Source organism: Sceloporus undulatus, chromosome 6 (genome assembly GCF_019175285.1).
Source record: "Sceloporus undulatus isolate JIND9_A2432 ecotype Alabama chromosome 6, SceUnd_v1.1, whole genome shotgun sequence".
In the NCBI taxonomy this organism is placed as follows: domain Eukaryota; kingdom Metazoa; phylum Chordata; class Lepidosauria; order Squamata; family Phrynosomatidae; genus Sceloporus; species Sceloporus undulatus.
Window position 1 is genome coordinate 80,397,307 of NC_056527.1, and position 21,267 is coordinate 80,418,573.

The window sequence follows — 21,267 nt, forward strand, 5'->3', positions numbered from 1 at the left end:
CTTCAGAAGATAATTCATTGAGTCCTTCAGTATGCCGCTTGTACTTTCCTTACAAGTCCCTATAGTACAAGGAAGTTGTGCAGAGATGGGACTTTGGTTTGACAGCGGAGTCCCTGAGACAGCAAAAGAATACTATTGGCACTAGCACCTCCAGAAGCCCCCTGGCAACTTGTCCATTTTACACAATTGAACAGCAGCAGAGCAGTTTTCTTCAAAACCAGAGCAATTTCTAAAGGGGAGAAGGCATTTTTGTGTATGAAAAATGGGCAAAGTACTTCCGCACTCCAAGTGCCCATCTTTCCTAGAAACCCTAAACTTAGGTTTAAGAATGCAGAAAAGGCAGTTAAGAAGGGCGTATTGAATCAGGATGCAAATAGAGCAGCACAGACAGTGAATGAAACTATACTCATGCTTCTTTTCTCAAATACGACGGGCTGCTGTTTTGCATTTCCTTTAACTCTGAGACGGTTTTCCATTGAAAGGACTGTTGCAGACATGGAACTATTTTCTCCTGGGCATTCATAGTCAATCAGGTCGATGGATCCCAAGTGCTTTGGCTCAGCTCCTGCGTTTCAAGCTGAAGTCTCTGGACACAGGAGGGCCAGCCAAAAGGAAAAAAACAGGGAGAGGGATGAGCACATACTTGACAGCATTAAGTCTGGAAGAATTCTGTTTCCGCCTGAGTTGGGACAGTAGCATTGAAAAAAGTTTGGGCAAAGGTAGTGCAACAAGAACCGTGGTGAGCATCTCTTTAATCTGACGTGTTGATGAAACATAGAGAAATCCAAACACAGTAGGAGTGATGGAGTAAGACAGGAAGAAAACTCGAGTGCACTGGAGGCAGTCTGTTTTAAATTCTCTCCTAGTCATTGTGAATGCATGGCCCCACTTATGAGCTCCTGAGCACCACTAGATAACTGCAAATTCCTCACTAGTGGAAATTATGTGCCAGAATTCAGCTTCTTAAAGAAGGCAGTTTAGGCTCTTAGGCTTGAGTATATGCTTAAAGTGTTTGCAGTCTAGTAAATTTTGTACAGCGTGCCCTTGATATCTTTGTTTGGTTCCAGGACCCCCGGGATCCCAAAATCTGGACACTCATCTACAATACTGGCAAGAGAATGTGTCCTATATAATGGCCCAATCAAGTTTTCTCTTGGATTTGTGGCCAGGGGCCGACTGTGTGCGTTTCAGTATTCCTCCTGCTGACCGCTAGGGCCTGTTCAGCTGCCAAAATAAAGCTGTTCGGGTCTCTTTGGAGGTGCTATTTAAATGTGCATGGGTCTAGAGTCCGGGTTGCGCAAGCACACCATTCCTAAGCACTGGAGTGCAGCTTGGTGCAGCTTCGGATTTTAGGATGCTGCATCATTTAAACAGCCTACCTCCAAAGAACCCCAAGCAGTTTTTTTGGCAGTCTGTAACCAGGCCTAGAAGAACACCTATGCAAAATAATAAAAACTTTAATTATACACATATGTAAATGAATAATTTGTGAGGCTGCAAAAGCCAGTTCCGTGTTCTGATTTGTGTTAACAAATGTTGGCATTTGTGGGGTGCATTTAGTTTGTGGTTACCTTTTTAAAGGAAAAAAAAATATGGAGATGAAAGTCAGCTGTCAGAGTCAGCTTTCACTAGCAGTACAGAGGAAGTGTGGGTAGACTATTTTTAAGCTTTCCAAAATAAGGCTAACTCAAAAAACAACACACGAGTTGTGGGTTCAAAAAAAAAAAAGGCTTAATCATATTTAATAAATAAGTAAACCATCTATGGAACGTTTGGGTAAGAGAGATGAATCTCACTCTTTTAACGCGAAGAAGAAATCCCACGACTGTTGAAGCAGTAATCTTCAGAGAGAGCATAAATGCTCAAGAATATTCCATGTCACTGTAGTTGAAGGGAAAGGCTGGCTCCTGTCTAACTAAAGTGACGGAGAATGCAAACTAAATTTCCAACTTCTACATTAAAAATGACATGCTAATTTGCGCTGCAAAGGAGCTTCTTGTCCTGAATTGCTTAACTATGCTTGCTTAAGACAAACCAGCTGGCATAGCTGAGGCCAGTATCACTTAAAATGGTTGTATTTGAGCACAAATGAAACCCGCTCAAGTTGGTACATGTAAAAAGTAGTGATTGATTGTAAGACATGGTGTGATTTTTTCCAGTTATTTGCATGTTTTTGTTATAGGCAAAGTATAAAAACGGACCTCAAATGTCAAGTACTATGACCCATGTAAAGTTTAACCAGCAACTGTATTTGGATTTTCTCAGAGATTTTGTTATACCTTCTGTATTTTGAGTATTTTGTGCCAACTATCAGGCAAACAGCTTACAAAACTGTTCAACATAGCTATGTCATCAGATCCACTGGTCAAAATATAGCAACAGACAGCATTTATTATTTCCTCCTGCCTGAAGGCACAATTATTTGAAAACCATACTTCTTTACATTCAGTTAAAAACAACTAAACCAAAATCGCGTCTTATTTCTTAAATACATCACTTTCGTCTCAGCAAACTTATTTAGGGTTGTTTAAGATCAAAACAACCGGTTCCCCTTCCCTCTTCCTCACAAGCAGCAGTGGAGATTGCGTTTGTCATGTGCGAACAAAATAAAACGTTTTCATTTTCGCATACAAGGATCCTCACCCTAAATACCGTCTTAGGAGGAAGGAACCTTAACCCTCAGATATGCTGACTACCACTCAAGTTTGGCTGCTGGCAAGCCTCTCTTTTGGTCTAGGACAACGGGCATGAAAGTCTCTCAGATACGTTATTTTAGTATGAACACAAACAGTTGTGCCTGAGGAATTTTGCAAGTTCTTTGGCATTGTTTTCGTTTATTTCATCCTTTAGATCCTTTGTTACAGCCCCTAAATTTTGCCCTTGACTTATTTACAGGTTTCATACCCTGGTCATGAGTTAAGCAGAAAGTGGATTTCTGTTCTCCATGTTATAATGTTAACATCAGTTGGATTTTTGATTATTCATTTTGACTGTAGCTGAAAGCATTCTTGTATAATTGTGAAGCTCTTGCTAGATAATTTGTTTTCGATACAAAATGAGACTGAGTGAGCCTGTATGATAAAATCAGTTACAGTGTATAGACTGTACTTTCATAATTTAATAAAGAAATAGCTGTGTCATGAATCAACTTCTGTTAATCTTGGTTGTACTTTGACAGTTTTTTTTTAAATCAATAAAATAGATGAACTTATTGAAATTCAATTTAAAAAATCTTCGGTACTTAGGTAAAGAACACAGCCATAGAGATCCTACTGTTGTAAAAGAGAGGCCTCCTGAGGAAGTTGCAGCTCGTCTTGCAAAGCAAGATAAAGAGGAACAAGAGAGAATCTCAGGTATGCGAACAAACACTATGATTGGGCACTCCATGTTACACCTTGTTTAGCAGTAGTAGTTAAATAGCTAAATGGTGGGATGGTATTCTCCCCCTAGGATTTTCTCATTGTAAGCCTAAAACTCTGTTCACATCATAAAAACAAACAAAAAAACCAAACCTATATTCATGTGTGTCCCCCCAAAACAAACAAACAAATAACAACCCACAATTCATGACTGAGTAGAATATAACCTGAGCAAGTTTCCAAATAATCCTATTTTGCACTGAAGATAAAATATTTTTCTTATAAACTGTTCCCCCCCCACCCAACTACACCCCAACAGTTTTTTGGCAGTTCAGATTTGTGTGGGGGGGGGACACACACACACACAGAGAATACTGGGAACCTCCCTCTTGCTGAGCAGTTTAAAATCTGTTGTATATTCCTAAGATTATTTAGAAAGTTACAAGGTTTCAGAATTTCCATTTTAAATGGTAATTGCTGTGGGACCAGCTTCTGCAGTATATAATCTAGTAGGCATTTTGAGGGCAGAAAAGGAAGCAGAAAGTGCTGGAAAGTCCATCTTTTCCCCCTCCTTTCTTTCTCCCTAGCACTTGCAGCAACCTTGGAAAGCGCTCTGAGTAATACTGCACGTGTCACTTTACAAGCAATCACACTCCAAGAGGCAGCTGTACAAGCTGTTAATCTTCATGCTCAAAAACTAAAAGAGGCTATGGATAATTCTGAGGTATGTTTTACTTTGTGTTCTTTGTATTTTTGTAAATTGCATTAAATTTATTTCTATTCTATGTGTTACTCTGTTGTTGTTTTTTAAAGTGCTCAATTAAAGTGGTAAATTGTGGAATTAAAAATAGTTAAATTAGAATCTGCTTTGCTTAATAGGCAAATAGGGTACATAGAGTTATAAGATGTGGAAAGAATTTCGACATAATCTAAATGTAAAAACATTTCTTTGTAGTAGCTGTAAAATGAACAGAATAAGTCATTAAGGTTTCAGAGTATGGTATGATCAATTTGTTGACATGCCCAGCTTTACTTTGCTCTTTCATTGTACCCACACATAGCCATGCTTGCCTTAAAGAAGTTCTGGTATTGGGCTATGATCTCATTTGCCTTGTCCTTCAGTCCCCTTAATAGGACTGGTAGCATGGCTGTTAGGAAGACCTTCTTGGGAGGATCAGACTGAGCAATGCACCAGATGGGGTTCATTGTTGCCGCTGACCCCAACTAAAGCAGAGGGGGCAAACATTCTTTTCAGTTGTTACCTTTGGACTCCTTTCCTTCCCTATAAGTTTTTTCTATCCGGCCTTTGTCAGCCTGTGTGGTTTGCGCTTCATGTTTACATTCGGGTTGGAAGGGTAAGAATATTTAGTAGGAAATAAATAGGGTTAGGAAATGGGAAATAACGCTGTAGAGAGAAAAGAGAGGTTCAAATATTCTCTAACTCCCTGAAGACAAAGCATTTACAATTTACAGTGAAAGATTAAAAGAATGGCCGTACCTATGTCCTGCTTTATTTTCAAGAATACAGCTAAGGTTCAGTTTCATGATTACTAGTATGGTTGGAAGGAACTATGGAAAGATAAATACAATTGTCGGAATAGTTGTGGAGAGATCTATGGAACAAACCTAAATCTTTTATTTTGTAGAGAAATGTTTTTAAAAGTAAGTATATGTAAACAAGCAAGAATGAATCATATTCGATGAGTTTTCATGTTCATGATCTCGATGCGAGATCTTCTATATGTTCTGTGTTCTGAATATGTAGAATTTGTAGAGTAGAGAGGCTGCAATCTAACACGGTTTTTTTTGGTAAATTATCCTTTCCATCTCTATTTTGTAATTTATTTATGACCTTTAACCTGTAAAATCTAGAATGAGTGGACATAATTTTAGGTTCCAAAGTGACAGAAAGGCCAACCCGGGCGAACATTGGAGGAGCAACTGAAGGATCGTAGGAAAGCTGTGGATGAAGCGACTGATGTCCTTGTTAAAAGCCCAAGTAAGTAATTTTAACGTCACTTTAAATCTAGGTAGAAACTTACAGTAGATTCTGTCAAAATGTATGAAAAGCAACCCCTGTGTGGAGGCATGTGGATGAAATTCTATAGAAATTTAAATTTGATTTTCAGTGCTTGGGATCAGAAGGTTGGGGACTTATTTCGGTTTACGTTCCCATATCAACATCCTTGTTTTCCCCGGGCTATGTTTCTTTTCCCTAATAGAAGTTAATGACAAAGGCCAACACACCTGCCAGAAAATATCAATTTGAGACCTCCTTTAACTACCCTGGCTCAGTTCTAGGGAATTCGGAACGGTAGTTGTGATGGCACTAGAAGCCCGCTGACAGAAAAGGCTACATGTTCTTAGTTTTAACATAGTCGCCTAAGATGAGACCGAAGACAGGGTCTCAGTTTTTATTTGCAGATTATTATGACAAACAAATTTTGTTACGTTACTCTGCCCATGTGTAGAAGAGAACGATGTTTGTCTTTCCAGTTTCTTTTTAGAATGATCATAAGATAAATGAACCCAAAACAGACGGGGAAAAGAGCAGCTAATGGCTGCTCTGGGGTGCAGATGAAAGCATACCCCCAGAGTGGCCTGGAGCCTGCCGCAAAGAAGGCGTCTGTCCGGGTAAGCCGCTGGAAGGAGTGGCAAAAATTGCTCTGTGTCAATAGAAGGGTGCTTGGGACGGTGGTGTCCGAATGCCTGATCAGGGGCCAAACTGAGCAGAGCAGCCAGAGACCACTCCAAGCTGCCGTGTGTTCGACAACAGACTACTTTTACACATTTTGACATCTCTTTATCTATATTCTATGTAAATGCAAGTACATAAGGGGTATCATAGTCTTCATAACACTTTTTCAGTAAGGAATTTCTTCATCTTATGGTTAATCATACTGATGAGGTTGGCATCTCCGTGTCCTTGTTTATGTATGAATAAATAATGAATATTGGTGTAGATAATGGAGGGCTTCTGGTTTTGTTTAAGAAAATTAAAAAAAATGAAAGTGGTTGATCGAGCCAAGACGTCGCAGAATTCCTGGAGCCAAACCACACATCTTGGCGGCAAGAAGAGAACGTCCTCCTATATGAGTTATGACCCTGGACAAACGGTAGTCCAAAAAGGTAAACTTAGTAAGCATCATGACTTAACATTGTTCCTGTTTACTATTTCACATTATAAAGATTGCAGTGAATATGATTCCCTTTTGTGGCGTATTAGCGTCTAGTAACGGTTTCACTTGCTCTGCTACTTTTTAAATATTGTTGCCCCCCCACTTGTGTCCACAGATAACGGGAACACCCGCCTGCATATGAAAGTGAGGAAGAAGCATGCACTCATTTCACTCCGTGGATGAAAAATCCGTTCCTTTTTTTGCACATACCCCCGGTGCTGTTTCGGACGTTTTGGCTCTGGCTTTGGTGTTCATCGTACATGTGTCCTATGTTCTTTGCTTTTCCAGACCGCGTACGCTGTCGCTTTCATGTCACTGGGTTTTCACGTATGTAAGATTGCCCCATCGCTTCTTTCTTCTTTTCAATAAAGCATCCGGCATCAGATACGGCAAACCTAGGTCATGAAGTGACTGGTAAGTCCTGAATTACTGGTTATTAGAATAGATGGAAGAAAATGGGTTACTGATTCGTAACTGCTATTCTTAGAATGACTGTCCTGTGTAGCCATTTGACCCTGGGCAGACAAATCTTCAGAATAAAGTAGAGTTTAAGAGACAGCCCTGCAGCTGCCAGGTAACAGGGCAGGTTGCTCTGATTACTTGTTCACAGAAATAAGTCAAGGTAAGGTGACCTCTTTCACAGTCCCAGAACTGGGTGATTTAGTTAGCTAGCATACGTGCAAGGTGGGTGTTATGGTCTTATAAACTACAGTTAATAAGAAGAAGAATAATAATAATAATAATAATAATAATAATAAGAATAATATATTTATCATACAGACATACATAACAACGCTCCGCCTCAAGCCAAAGGCGATCAGAGTGACTGACAAATGTTTTAATTAGACATTATTCTATGAGTTCAGTCAGGCTTACAAGCTAAAAAGACAAGACACAAAAGGAGGAGGGATGGCAGTGGGGAAGGGAGAAAGATCTGGACCATGACAGATGGACTGGAGGGAGGGCCTTTCTTTTTACTCTGATTAGGCCTGATGGAGCTGGCCTGCTTTTCTTTCCCTCTGGATGGTGGATGAAGAGAGGGCTTTCTTCTTTTCAGGCAAGGCCTGATGGAGCTGGCATGTCCTTCTCTCCCTCTGGATGGTGGATGGAGGGAGGGACTTGTAGATGATGGGTGGGTAAAACGTGTAAAGTGTGATGCCGCAGCTGCACTTGACTTCCATGGAAGTTTTTGTAGCTCTGTATCATTCAAACTCCCCAGGTTGCCCCTTTTCCGTCTACAAATAGTAATTTGCTTCTCTTTAAAGCCTCCAAAAGTGGCAGTTCACTTTTAAATAGATTGCAAGACTGCCTGCTCATTTACCAACACAAATCGCTATTTTTCAAAACAGAAAAGTTCTGACCACTTCCTTTTTTGTTGTTCAATGGCATTTTGGGTAATACATGCATCCCAAAGAGAGTCCTAGAAGTAGGAAGTTGGCCCTCTGCCCACCCTGTAAAAGATGAATAAAATCAGCACATGAAGTGATGGCCATTTTCATGGAGGTGGTATGATGCCGCTTTTCAAGGCTCTGAGCATAAGATTCAGCATAGGATCCAAGAACTCATAAGATGCATAGTCTTGATCATACCAGCTTAATGGCTGTTTGCCCTTTACAATGGCTATTGAACTTAAAAAGTCTGCTTGGGTATCAAAGGTGATGCTACAGAAACTGATCCCGTTTGTTTAAAGTTTCGAGGTGTTTCCTTGTGGAGAACATCATGTAAAAGTGCTGTTAGGGCCCTTGCCCACAAAAAGGTATGGGAATGAGAGGAGCAAATCTGGTTGGTAATATTTCTTCACCCAAGCCCAGATGACAACCATTTAAGAAATCAGATCTTTAAAGATCAAGTCATCAGAGCAAATTTGTGGAGATGCTGATCTACCAGTAATCAGAAGAGATCAGGTCAGGCAAGTACCCATCTTAGAACATGTGTAGAGGGTGTTCCTCTCTGTATATGTTAGAAAAAGGACAAGTGCAGTTACTCACATTCTTGGGCAGATTATTAGTGTGTTAGCCTTGCCATTCTGGGACATGTGTATTTTGCAGTTGTGATTAGTCACACCTCTAACAAACAATTTGTAATGGTGTCAACAATATTCCTAGAAAACCATGGTTTTCCCATGGTTGGAGGCTCCTGCAGTGAAGTAATGGTCTTGTTACCTGTGAGACAGGGATAAAATATTTTGCTGTTATCTGCCCTTGTATATGTTTCTGTTGAAATGTATCTTAGCACTACTCTATTTACAGTGTTTGATTCTGTATGCAATCCAAATAGAGCGCTAAGACAGCTGTCCTAATTTAGTTCTTTCAGGTTGAATAATATCAAATGTTCTGTTTCTGTTCTGATCTGAACTCACTCAGATTAATTACTTCTATAAAATGCATTTTCAACTTCTGATCTCTGCTTTGACTATATTAGAAACTGGCGGGCTTCTATGATTGAATTTCCACACTAATTCCTGTTGGATACATGATGTTGAAGATAGTTCTTTTTCTTAATAAATAGTGGCTAATGACAGGCCATAGTATTTTTGATTTCTTTGTATGGTTGTGGAAGCTGGACGGTAAAGAAAGCTGACAGGGAGAAAAACAATTCATTTGAAATATGCTGAAGAACTCTACAGATACTATGGATTGATAAAAAGGAAAATGAATTGGTGTTTAGAGAAAATGAAGTCTCTACTCTCACTAGAAACAAGAAATCTGAGGATGTACTTTGGATATATCATGAGTCAAAGTGTCTGGGTTCGCAAGACATTAAATTTCTGTTATTAGCTGTCCAAAAGCCAATCTTGATTCATGGTGACCCTGTGTATGAGACATCTCCAAGCCCCCTATCCTTCACTGCTCTGCTTAGGTCTTGTGACCTTCCTGATTGAGTCTGACCATCAGTGTTGCAGTCTTCCTCGATTTCTGCTGCTTTCTACCTTTTCTAGCATTATTATCTTTTCCAGTGATTCGTGCCTTCTCATGATGTGGCCAGAATACAACAGCCTCTTGGCTTCCGGGGAGAGTTGAGGCTTGACCTGTTCAAGGACTTCATTTGTTCATCTTTTTGGCTGTCCACGGTATTCTCAGCATTATTCTCCAGCACCACATCCCAAATGAGTTGATTTTCTTTTCATCAGCTTTCTTCACTGTCCAGCTCTCACATCCATACATGGTGATGAGGAATACAACGGAGTGGACAATTCTAACTTTATTGCTCAGGTGTATAAATTTGCAACAACAAATTACACTTGGTGAATGTATGGAGATTTCACACTGTTTTACACCAGGATGTTTTTATGGTGCCTGAAATCAGTGCTGTATACTATAAGTGTAGGAGGTAACACCTGCTTTGAGACTAATCCTTTCTCTTTACTTTTTGTAGGTGCAAGCTGCCCAGTCAGAAGCTAAAATAGTAACTCAATACCATGAGCTGGTAGCTAAAGCAAGAGAAGAATTTCAGAAAGAATTGGATAGTGTTACTCCAGAAGTTGAAACTGGTTGGAAGGGGCTCAGTAAGTAACCTTCTTATCTGACCTAACATTTAGCTGTGATTACAACAAACATTATCCAAGATACCATACACCTAATGTAGCACAGTTACATACCTAGGATTGCAAAATTGCACAAGAATTTTGTAAATCTCCCTTGATGAGATCCACATTGCCCCCCCACCCCAAATCTGTTACCTGATAATAATCTTTTTATTTTAACATCTGGCTTTTGTTGCATCTGATGATGTAAACTGAATCTCTGAAAGCTTATGCTATAAACTTGTTTCTCCCAATATCCAAGATGCTACAAGATTCCTTTATATGTTGATACAGGTTGACATGACTATGTGTGGGTTTTTTTTAGTTAATTAATTTTATTTCTAGACTCTTTGCAAGTTTTTATTGTTCAGTCATTGTTCATACTCTTTTGTTTGACTGAATTATATTACATTGTGTCTGTAAGATGCCTTATTTGTTTTACTTAGCTTTTAGGTTTTTATTAATAGTTTTTATTAATAGTTTTCTTAATGAACAACTGAATAAATCATGCACATAGCTGCTGAACAGTAGCTTGCAGATAAACTTGAAGAAGTTCTTATTTGTTTATGGCTTTGTGCATTATTTGTATGTACTTCTTAGAAAGATGGTATGGAAATAAGATGTATAAATCAAATTAAGGATTGAATACTTCATTCTCGAGGGATATCTATTAGCATTCACACTATTCTAAAATGGAGACACTAAATTGTGCCCTTTTTGATACCTTTTTTCTTGCAAGGGAATTAATAGCATAAACACATTGGCATTTACTTTTTATTTCCATTGTTTATTGCAATTTTTTTAAAAAAAACCATCACAAATAGGGGTAGAGAGTGCTGCAAACAGAAAGAGCCTTTTTGAGAGTCAGGTGCTTGCATTTCTCTCAGACCTGTGGCCATTTCATCTTGCACTTGAACATATCCTCTTTATTAATATGCAAGGTGTCTGCTTTTATCTGTGCTCTTGCAGCTTTATATGCTTTTAACATGCTTGATTTGCTTCTGCGGACACTGTCTAACTTTCCCAAACCTTCATTTCTCTTGCAGAGATAGCTGATCTAGGTGAGTTCTTGTCTTGCTTTTCCATAAACACTGTGTATGGCTTGTGCACTTTCTTTTCACAGAAATAATGGCTAGTGCTTGTATCTCAACTTCTGTTTCAATTTCCTTTGTTAAACTTTACTTCTGAAAAGTAATCATGGTTTTTGGTTTTGTGTGTTCCTAAACGGGATATGATTTGTTGTACTAATCACATAGTTGTGAGCATACATATGTGATGAGGTGCTCTGAATGCCATTCGGCATTTTTGTGTGCTTTGTGAAGATGATTGTTTTGCTGAATAATTGAATTAAAATCATAGAGTTGGAATGGTCCCATGGACTCCCTGCTCAACCCAGAATCTCCAGCTAGAACAGTGATTTTCTGGCCTTCGGCTCCCAGAATCCCAGACTACTGGCCAAGATAGCTAAGGTTTCTGGGAGCTGAAGTCCCAAACCGCTGGAGGACCAGAGTTTGGGAATCACCAGTCTTTTTTGAAGGTGTTCAGAGAAGGAGGCCCTTCCATCTCTCTAGGCAATTTGTTCTGTTGATGAACTGTTGTTACTGTCAATAAATTCCTTCTCATATTCAATAGAATCTTGAACTTGAAACCATTAGACCTGGTCATGCCCTTGGCAGCAGGAACAAAAAATCTTGCACCTTCCTCTTTTTGACAGTCCTTGAGGTATTTAAAGAGTGTGATCATGTCACCCCTTGGTTTTCTCATCACTAGGCTGAAAATACCCAGTTATGAATTGTGAGACTGAACTTCAAAACCATTGTTGTTTCAGACGAATCCCCTCTTACCTCTCCTTGATTCCTGGATATTTCTTTCTTTGCAAAAAGAATATTGTAGTAGAAGAGATACCAGTTTAAACCTTTTAAACAAAAAAATAATTTTCTGTTTACATTTAAGCTGGTATTGGCCAATGGAGGATTTCATTAAATATGACCTTGTCAAATTCTGAGATTGTGAGATAAATGTGCCATTCCTATATCTCCAAATATGCTGTTTTCATTTAAAAATTGGATGGTGACTGCCTCAATAAATGTTTACTGACTGTTCAAAACATGGTGTAAAATATAGTAGTAGGCTGTGTTCAAATAATTTGTACACCTCTATTGGTTTCTGGTTCTCAAAGTTAAATCTCATTTATTTGTAATTAGAGGTAAAGTGCTTCATAGGTGAAATCTAGAAGCTGTATGAATAATATTACTTAATAATTCTGATGCACAGGTATACCTCAGTTAATTAAGTAGATATGTTCCTGGGCATTGCTTCTTTAAGAGAAAATTTGGTACCAGAGGCAAAAATAACATGGAAAGAATAAAGATAGGTTCCTATACCACAAAAAAGAACAGCTTAACATGTTTTAGGAAGCTTTATTAAAACTAATAATATGAACATGTGAAATGAAAATAACTAGGTCAAGTAAGCCTTGTATAAATAAAAACATTTAAAACTTTCTAGAGATCACTTCAAGGCTTCCTCCAAATGCATCCAGGGATTTTTATTTTCTTTTACTAGCCCCTGCTTTTCTTATTATTTCCATTTTGGTAGCCACATTTATAAATGTATGCTTTTCAATATCCAGGGAATAGCTGGTGTAGCATATGTTTCCCCTTTTGTGCTTTGCTGTTCATGCATACTTAGTGAGGAATTTTGGAAGTAGCCATTAGCTACTTTGCCTGTTGTAGACAGGCTCAACCAGGTTTCTTTCCCAGCTCAAGTTTTGCATATTGCATTGTTTACTGCAGACATGTTAGTGGAACCTGACACTGAAAGTCTGTGTTTCTTCATTCCTCCTTTGCCTCTTCTGTGTGCCTATGCTAAAAACATACAGCTAGATAGAGGATGAAAACTACCAGTTAAGTATAAAAAGACTTTGCAAGAATAAACTTCTTTGTCAGAGACTTTGTTAACTGAGGTGTCCCTGTGTTCTCAATGCAGTGGAATATGCAGGTATAATTGACCAAAGAAACGTGATACACTTTAAGATACAGGTTGAATCTCCTTTTTCCAAAATGCTTGGGACCAGAAGTGTTTTGGATTTTGGAATTTTTGCATATACATAATGAGACACCTTGGGTATGAGACTTTTAACTCTAAATATGAAATTAATTTATGTTTCATATGCACCTTATACACATATCCTTACGGTAATTTTATACACAGTATTTTAATAATTGTGTGCATGAAACAAAATTTGTGTAAGTCGAACCATCAGAAAGCAAAGGTATCACTATCTCAGCCACCCAAGTGGACACTTTTGGATTTTGGAGGATTTGGAATTCTGGATAAGGAGTACTCAACCTGTATTGGGTTTGCTCATGTAAATAAACAGACTATGAAGATCTTATGTATTTTGTACTATTCTGGATTTAACAACCTGCTCTTTTCAGCTGGCAAGCTGACAACAGATGACTTGAACTCTCTCATTGCTCATGCTCATCGACGTATAGACCAACTGAATAAGGAGCTGGTGGATCTGAGAGTCCGTGAAAAACAACACATAGAGGCAGCCCTGGAAAAACAGAAACTGGAAGACAAAAAAGCTTTTGAATTAGCAGTGGCAAAGGCACTAGAGCATCATAAGAATGACATCGAGATTGAACAGGAGAAGAAGGTAACTATTATACTTGCAGTAGCCTGGCAATTCGTTGTCTGTGTGCATGTGCACAATGTCTTTTAGTAATGCGTGTGCAAGAATACACAACTTTGTTCATTGTTAGGTGTTCTTAACAATGTGCCAGAAACCAGTAGAACTTTGAATGCTGATCTTGTTATCTCACAGCTTAGAACAGGCATTTTCAGATTGTGTTGTCTAGGAATCTCCTGTGGACACAAGTAACGGCGATTTTAAAAAGTTGGGCCTAATATATCAGGTTTTGCACAGTCATTATGTTGCTGGTTGCCTAATAGCTGAGTGCAGCTCAAAATTCCAAATTTGCTTCAGGCTCCAAAATGTCAGGGACACCTTGCTAGCTAATATGATGGATTGATCAGTGTTTGCTATCTAATGGGAAAGCTTTTAGAAGTAAGTCTTATCTGTCACTTAAATTTGCTGTCACCCATACCAGATCCAGTGGATAGAAGCTTGTTTGTGTAGAATAGATGCACTTTAGTTACAACTACTACTACATTATGACAGGTTGAAGAAGCCCAGGCAGTTATGGAGAGTGAAATGAGAACTCAGCTCCGCCGACAAGCTGCTGCACATGCTGATCACCTAAGAGATGTTCTCAAGGTCCAAGAGCAGGAACTCAAGCTACAATTTGAACAGGTGAGAATTTGCACAGTTGTTTTGAAGAACTCATTCTCATTAATGCTTATGTACTAGGAGGGCATATTTTAGCACGCTAGGGCCATATTTTGTTACAAAATCCACACAATGCTAGACTTAAAGGCATTAAGTTTACAGCTGTGCTGGTTGACAGTGTTTCCAGAAGTCAGATGCCATGTTCATTATTTTCCCCTGTAAACAAACAAACAAAAATTGAGACAAAATGTATCCCACTGATTTTGCCATGGGAGTATCCCCCCAGTTAATGTAACTTATTGAGATTAAAAAATGTTTTATGTTTTTGTTTTTGTTTACATACCATGATACAGTGAAGAAGAAGAGGTGTACTCCAACTTGTCAATAGGTCAATCCTGTTCATAGGGAGTAGAAATTTGTTCTGTGGGAATTCATTGAAGTATAGAAAGCTCCACCGTAAAAGGAGGATATGCTTTGCTTCATTTTACTTGTATCATATGTTATATTTTCTACCAGAGTTCCTGTTTAAACAGAGGCAGTCACCCCAATCCCAGCACAGCAGCACTTACCTAGCACACTCTTGCAGCCAATCAGTGGCCATTTGAGTTGGAGCTGTACCTTGGTGTCATCCAGTAGCTGTTGCACTGCCAAACAAAATGGTTGCTTAAGGAGGCACTGTATACATCTTTATGCAGCATTGGAAAAGATGTGCTAGCGTAAAAAGCAAAGAGAATTACTTCTCTTGGTGTTTCCTGCTGTGGGGTCAAATATGCTTGATTCTGCATGCTCTAATACTTCTCTAGACTTGGAAGCATTTTTATTAGAGTTTTATTGCAATTAATTGCCATTCTCTCTCACTGAATAATCTCAAATGAGTTGCTTTCTTTAAAGCTCAGCTTGAATCATGGTTATAAACAAAAAATCTCAAGGTATGCTTAGGATTCCATTTTGATTAAAAAATTTTTTTGCATTGAATTGGATCCTGATTTTATCTTACATAATTTTTAATGAGTCTTCTTTAAGCATTACTGAATCTGAGTTCTGCCAGTTTGATTTCAGCAACCACACAATGAGAACACATTAAGATGAGTGCTAGTCTACAATGCCGGGTGTACTAAATTGGACATCTAGAGTATGGATAGTGATAGTCCCACCTACACAAATTCATTGAATCAGTAGAATTTACCTATGTGTTGCCTTGTCATTGAACAAGTGAATTTAGTAGGTTTATGTTATTTGCGACTAACCAGTTGGTTTCGACTGTGAAGGCTGGCAAAATGTTATTTGCTGTAGTAGAGAGATACCAGAACCACCCCTTCTCCAGCAGGGCAGATTCTTTCATAATTGCTTTAAAATATGCATAGAGAATAAATTATTACCTGATTAAAGTATTGTTTAATACCCTTTCAAACAGGTACTGATAAATCTGACATTTTTAGAAATGTCACTTTTGGGAAATTATCTTATGTTAAGCTCTTTGGAGGTATTTCCACACACATGTTACCAGAATTCTGGGAGAGATAAGAAAGTCTGCTGCTACCATCCCTTCAGCTGCAGCATTAGGTCTTTATATGTTAATTGGGAGTTTTGGAGGAAGAATGCTGGCCAAAAAAATCTGAATAAATCTTGCTAAGAAAACCCTATGAAGGGTTACCGTAAGTTGGAGTTGACATGAAGGCAAATAACACCAAATAAAATCCTGGATCCAATTTTGTGTTTCAGAACTTGTCAGAACAACTCAGTGAACAAGAAATGCAATATAAGCGACTTTCTCAAGAACAACTGGACAATTTCACTCTGGACATCAACACAGCCTATGCCAGGCTAAGGGGAATTGAGCAGGCAGTTGAAAGTGAGTATGAGAAGCATGGCAGAAGTATATTGCATTCAATCATATTGATTGGCCAGCTACATTTTCTGAACCACTTCTGATTGAGATCCAGCAATCTAGTTCTCTGCATGCAAATGCACACCGCATGATGTGATCTTGCGGTGAAATGCAGAGGTGATCTTTGATGGTTCAGTGTACACAAACTTTGTTTCATGTACACAATTATTAAAAATACTGTATAAAATTACCTCCAGGCTATATGTTTATGGTATGGTGAATATGAAACATAAATTAATTCCTTGTTTAGATTTGGGTCCTCTGTCTTCAAGATATTTCATTATACGTTAATATTCTAAAATCTGAAAAAATTCAAAAGCCGAAACATTGCTTGTCCCAAGCATTTTGGTTAAGGGATACTCATCTTGTACATATGTACTGCTCACAGGCTATAAATCTGGTTTGTTATTGGCTTGAATACAATCTATGCATTCAAACCATCATGTCTAAATAATTAGTATTTCCAATATTACAATGAGTGGTTGAGATGCAACAATGGTTTTAACACAGGGAGATCGGAGCCAATAACTTGCCAGCTGAGACTTGTTGCTTATGAGTTGTACATGGCTACTCTGAATCTTAGTTTAAACCCATTGCCACAGAAAATATAGATGAACCCTGCACATGTTATTTTTGTCATAATATATCATGAATATGCCATTAAAGATAACAAGCTATGTTAGATATTTTGTCCTTCCTAAGATAGCATATATGAAATGGTTTGATCAGTCTAAAAATAATAATTAAATGTGTGTGTGCTCTTTTAAAGTGCTTTATTTATCACTTTTCTACTATTTTAACAGCATGGGTTTTTTGTGTTAATAGGCCACTCAGTTGCTGAGGAAGAAGCCAGGAAGGCCCATCAGTTGTGGCTTTCAGTTGAAGCTTTAAAGCAAAGCATGAAAACTGCTTCTGGAGACAGCCCTACTGAGCCCCTGGAGGGTGCAGTAGAAGCCATCCAAGCCAGCTGTTCTGACAACACCTTCACTCAAGCCTTAACAGCTGCACTTCCCCAAGAATCACTCAGTCGTGGGGTGTATACAGAAGAGGCCCTGAGAGCACGATTCCACACTGTCCAAAAGTTGGCTAAGAGAGTGGCATTGATAGATGAAACAAGAAATAGCTTGTATCAGTACTTCTTGTCTTACCTCCAGTCCCTTCTCTTGATTCACCCTCAGCAGCTGAAGCCACCTTCTGAGCTTGGGCCTGAAGACCTGGACACATATAAGTTGCTTTCTTATGCATCCTATTGCATTGAGCATGGTGATCTAGAATTGGCAGCTAAATTTGTAAATCAGCTGAAAGGAGAATCCAGGAGAGTGTCACAGGACTGGCTGAATGAAGCTCGGATGACCTTAGAAACAAAACAAGTGGTGGATATCCTCACTGCCTATGCCAGTGCTGTGGGGTTGGGGACAACTCAGGTGGACTGATACAGGTGAGGCATGCAAGACTACTTCAGAACTAGTCAAATGAAATGCAAGATAGTTTTTTGGGAGGAAAAATGAGGCCAGGCCTGAAATATTTCCAAGCCACACAAGAGTCTTGGTGTCATTGAGCACGTGGTATTGTGTCTCCTAGTACACTTATCACCTATACCTGTTGCATTTGTATCCCTTTTATCTTCAGCCATTTATCATGTCTGGATTTTTGGCGGGTTTTTTTGGCACAACTTACAGCAAAATTTAAGTTTCCGGGTATTACTGATCAGGTTTGTGAGCCAACCAAAATAATGTTTATAACCTCTATTACTAATTTGGCACTAATTTGACAATTAAATAAAATGTTTCAAAAAGCGTTTTTTTCTTCTTAAGACTTAATATAGCAAAAAAGACTTATGAATAAAGGCAGCCATCAGTAGTATTAAACTACTTTCTACAGTTGGTAATTCTGGTAAGGTAGGATATATTATTTGAAGATGTGAAGCCATGTTCATGATGGCTTGGTAGATATTGCGGAAAAAATACTGTCCCAAAGTGGTGTATTTGCATGGATGTTGTGGCAAGTGGATGACAAAATAGTGTTATGTGAGCTCCACAATTCCCAAACAGTAGTGTATATTCTGATGCAGAGCTCAGTTTCTGAAGTCACAGATTTCCTTTTGAGAACAAATACATGCCTCTTTGGGAAAGAATGAACATGTGTGGGCAGTTAAGGCTTGAAACCTCAAAGCAAGAGGAATAGCTTATTTAATTTTTGGAAGGATCAAAGCCCTGGTGTATTGTATTGGTCATTGCTCATTCTTAGGAATGAGGGAGTTGATTGTGAGGGAGAGTTGAAAAACAGTTTTGGAGAAACTTGTTGGGTCATACTCTTTACTTAAAAGAGATGTATAGATGGCGGATCATAGAATAGGGCCCCACATATTCATGTGAGAGAGGCAATCCTTCAAATTTCTTAGTCCTAACTGTTTAGGGGAGCAAGGCCAGCTCTGCACTCCCCATCCAGGAGGCTATACGCCATTGCATTTATTTCTATGCCGCCTTGCCAACTGGAAACCATTCTGTTTCTCTATATTCTCTCTGGAATACACGTTACAACATCAGGATCATCAAATGTTCTGGCATAACCATTTCTTTAAGAGCAATTCATAGTTTTTCATGATCTTCAACCAAAGGCTTTGCTATATTCTATAAAGCACAGGCTCATTATCCAACATATATGTGCAATATAATCCCAAGTGACTCTTCCTTTCCTGACCCAGGTTTGGACACCTGATGTTTCTCACTCCATATATATAAAAACAATTATTGTAGAATTTTGAGCATTACTTTGCTTGCATGGGAGATTAGTGCAATGGTCCTGTGGGTACTGCAATCACCAGTGTCCCCTTTTTTTGGAACTGGAATGCATACTGAGTGTTACCAACGTTTGGACCATTCTTTATAGTTTACCATATTTGTTAACAGATTTTAGTTAGAAATAGAGTCAATTCTGTTTCTGTTGCTTGAAGCAGCTCTATTTATATGCCATCTGTTTCTGGTGATTTATTTCTCCCAACTAATCTGAATCCAGCTTCCACTTCACTTTGGAAAATTGTAGGTTCATCTTCAAATAGTTCTTTCCTGAATTAATCTGTAATCCTTTCATCTCTTTTATACAGTTCTTCAGAGTATTGTTGAAACAGTCTTTTAATTTTTGCTTGGTCATGTAATGTGTTCCTCTTCTGATTGTATAGCATCATCGCTCTTGATTTAACAAATTTTCATTTGATTTCTTGGATCTTGTGGAAGGTCTCTTGTTCTTGTTCTTTTCTCTCCATTGATTATTAAAGCAGTTCTCTTTGTCTCTGCACATAAGTCGCTTAACATTTGCATTCAGGGTTCTGACTTTCTGTCATTTTTTGTTTTTGCTTTTTGTCTGTCCTTAATTTCTTGAAGAGTTATATCTGTTGAGCATCTTTTTTTTTTTTTGGCTGCAGATACCGGTAGTCTTTTTGCATTCTTCGCTGGCTTCAGTCCAGCATTCTTCTGGCCAATTAGATTTAATAATGTAAATCTATTTTTACTTTATCGTTAAATTCTCCAGGAATGTTCTTCAGGTTGCATTTGGGCAGAATGGTTGGTTCAGTGTTCTTCCCATTTTAGTCTCATTTTTGAAATTAGCAGGTAGTGTACATGGTTTGTACCACAATCTGCTCCTAGTCTTGTTTTTGCAGACAGAAAGGAGCTTCTGCATTTTCTGCTTCCAGTTATTTAGTCTATTTGATTACTATATTAGCCATCAGGTGATGTCCATGTATACAGGTGCCTCTTTGGTTGTTTGGATGTCCCATTCCTGTCCTCTTTGACTTGCTCACTTTGGCCTCCTAGAAGCCAAGATGGTATTGCAATGTTCATAAGTTCCACTTCTTGTTTTACTATGTACATGCTTCTCACGTTCCATATTCCTATAATATGTGTTGTGCAGCTTTGGACTTTCCTTTCACCTCTGAGCCCGTCAACAAGTGAACGTCCTTTAGGCTTGAGCCCATTTGCCTCATTAGCCACAGTGCTACTTGTAGTTATCCTGTGCTCTACCCCAGTAGCTTGTCCACCTGGGAGTCTCATCTTCTAGTATAATCAGTCTATCTGGAAATATATAGATTCTAAAACTAGTAATTCAATACAAAATTTCATTAGGAGTAGCTTACCATCACCACTCCAATGGACCAATTTATCCCAGAAGGATTTCTACATGTCTGTAAAAAATCCCCATCACATGTTCACTATTTGTGTAACAAGTGAACAATTTACTGACTTATTGATTTAATTTGATTTGAGTTATAGATGCAGAACATGAATAATAAATGTAAAGAAAGCTAATACACCATTAGCTAATGGAAGTTGAAATTCCTCATAGCTTGTGGCTCCCCGGAGACATCAGGATGCTCTATGGGCCAGCAAGTACTCTGAGAAGATGGCACACTTCCCCTGGAACAAGAACAAAGAGCACACTCTTATGAAAATCTTTTCCCCTCTATGCACATAATCTGAAGCTGCCCATGTTTTTTCTGCTATGCAGCTCCTTCAGTCAGATTCAATCAAAGCATAATAGTTTTTCTTTGATATTAGAAACAGGAATCTTGCACAAGCCTGTGCACGTCTACTCAGAATTAAATACTACTGAAGAAAATAGGGATTACTCCTAGGTATATGTAAACTTGCAGCCTAAATCCATGATCTTGCAAACTAGGAATGAAAAGAATTTTCAGAAATGTTCATTTCCAGGTTGAAAAATAGGGTTTTCTGAAAGTCAGGAAAGCTCATCAGGAAAAATAACGTAGATCAGTGAAGAATGTTTTGCGAATTTTTCTCCTGATATTTAATGAATGTCCCAAAATCTTCTGCAGAGGAAAAAACAATAAACTAACACATCTTCTGCACAGAAAATAGGCTTTCCACAAGAAAGCCACCTTGAGAAACACAGGTTGGGAAACAAATAGCTTTTTTTAAAGGGGAAAGTAGCTCCTACCTCCCTGACAGAAGATGCAATATCGTTCTCACACAAAGAGTCATATAAGAGTAACAGGTAAGTGGGAG

General features: G+C 38.5%; 1 protein-coding gene across 1 annotated transcript; it reads left to right on the forward strand.

Annotated features, from left to right (window-relative positions):
* Positions 1-631: 631 nt before the first annotated feature.
* Positions 632-18,044, forward strand: IMMT (inner membrane mitochondrial protein). Its single transcript, XM_042473614.1, is given in 11 exon segments — positions 632-719; positions 3,246-3,353; positions 3,947-4,083; positions 5,253-5,358; positions 6,352-6,488; positions 9,914-10,043; positions 11,108-11,122; positions 13,502-13,725; positions 14,251-14,382; positions 16,081-16,210; positions 17,072-18,044. Coding segments are annotated over 11 exon segments (1,815 nt in total). The 3' UTR covers positions 17,680-18,044.
* Positions 18,045-21,267: the final 3,223 nt, after the last annotated feature.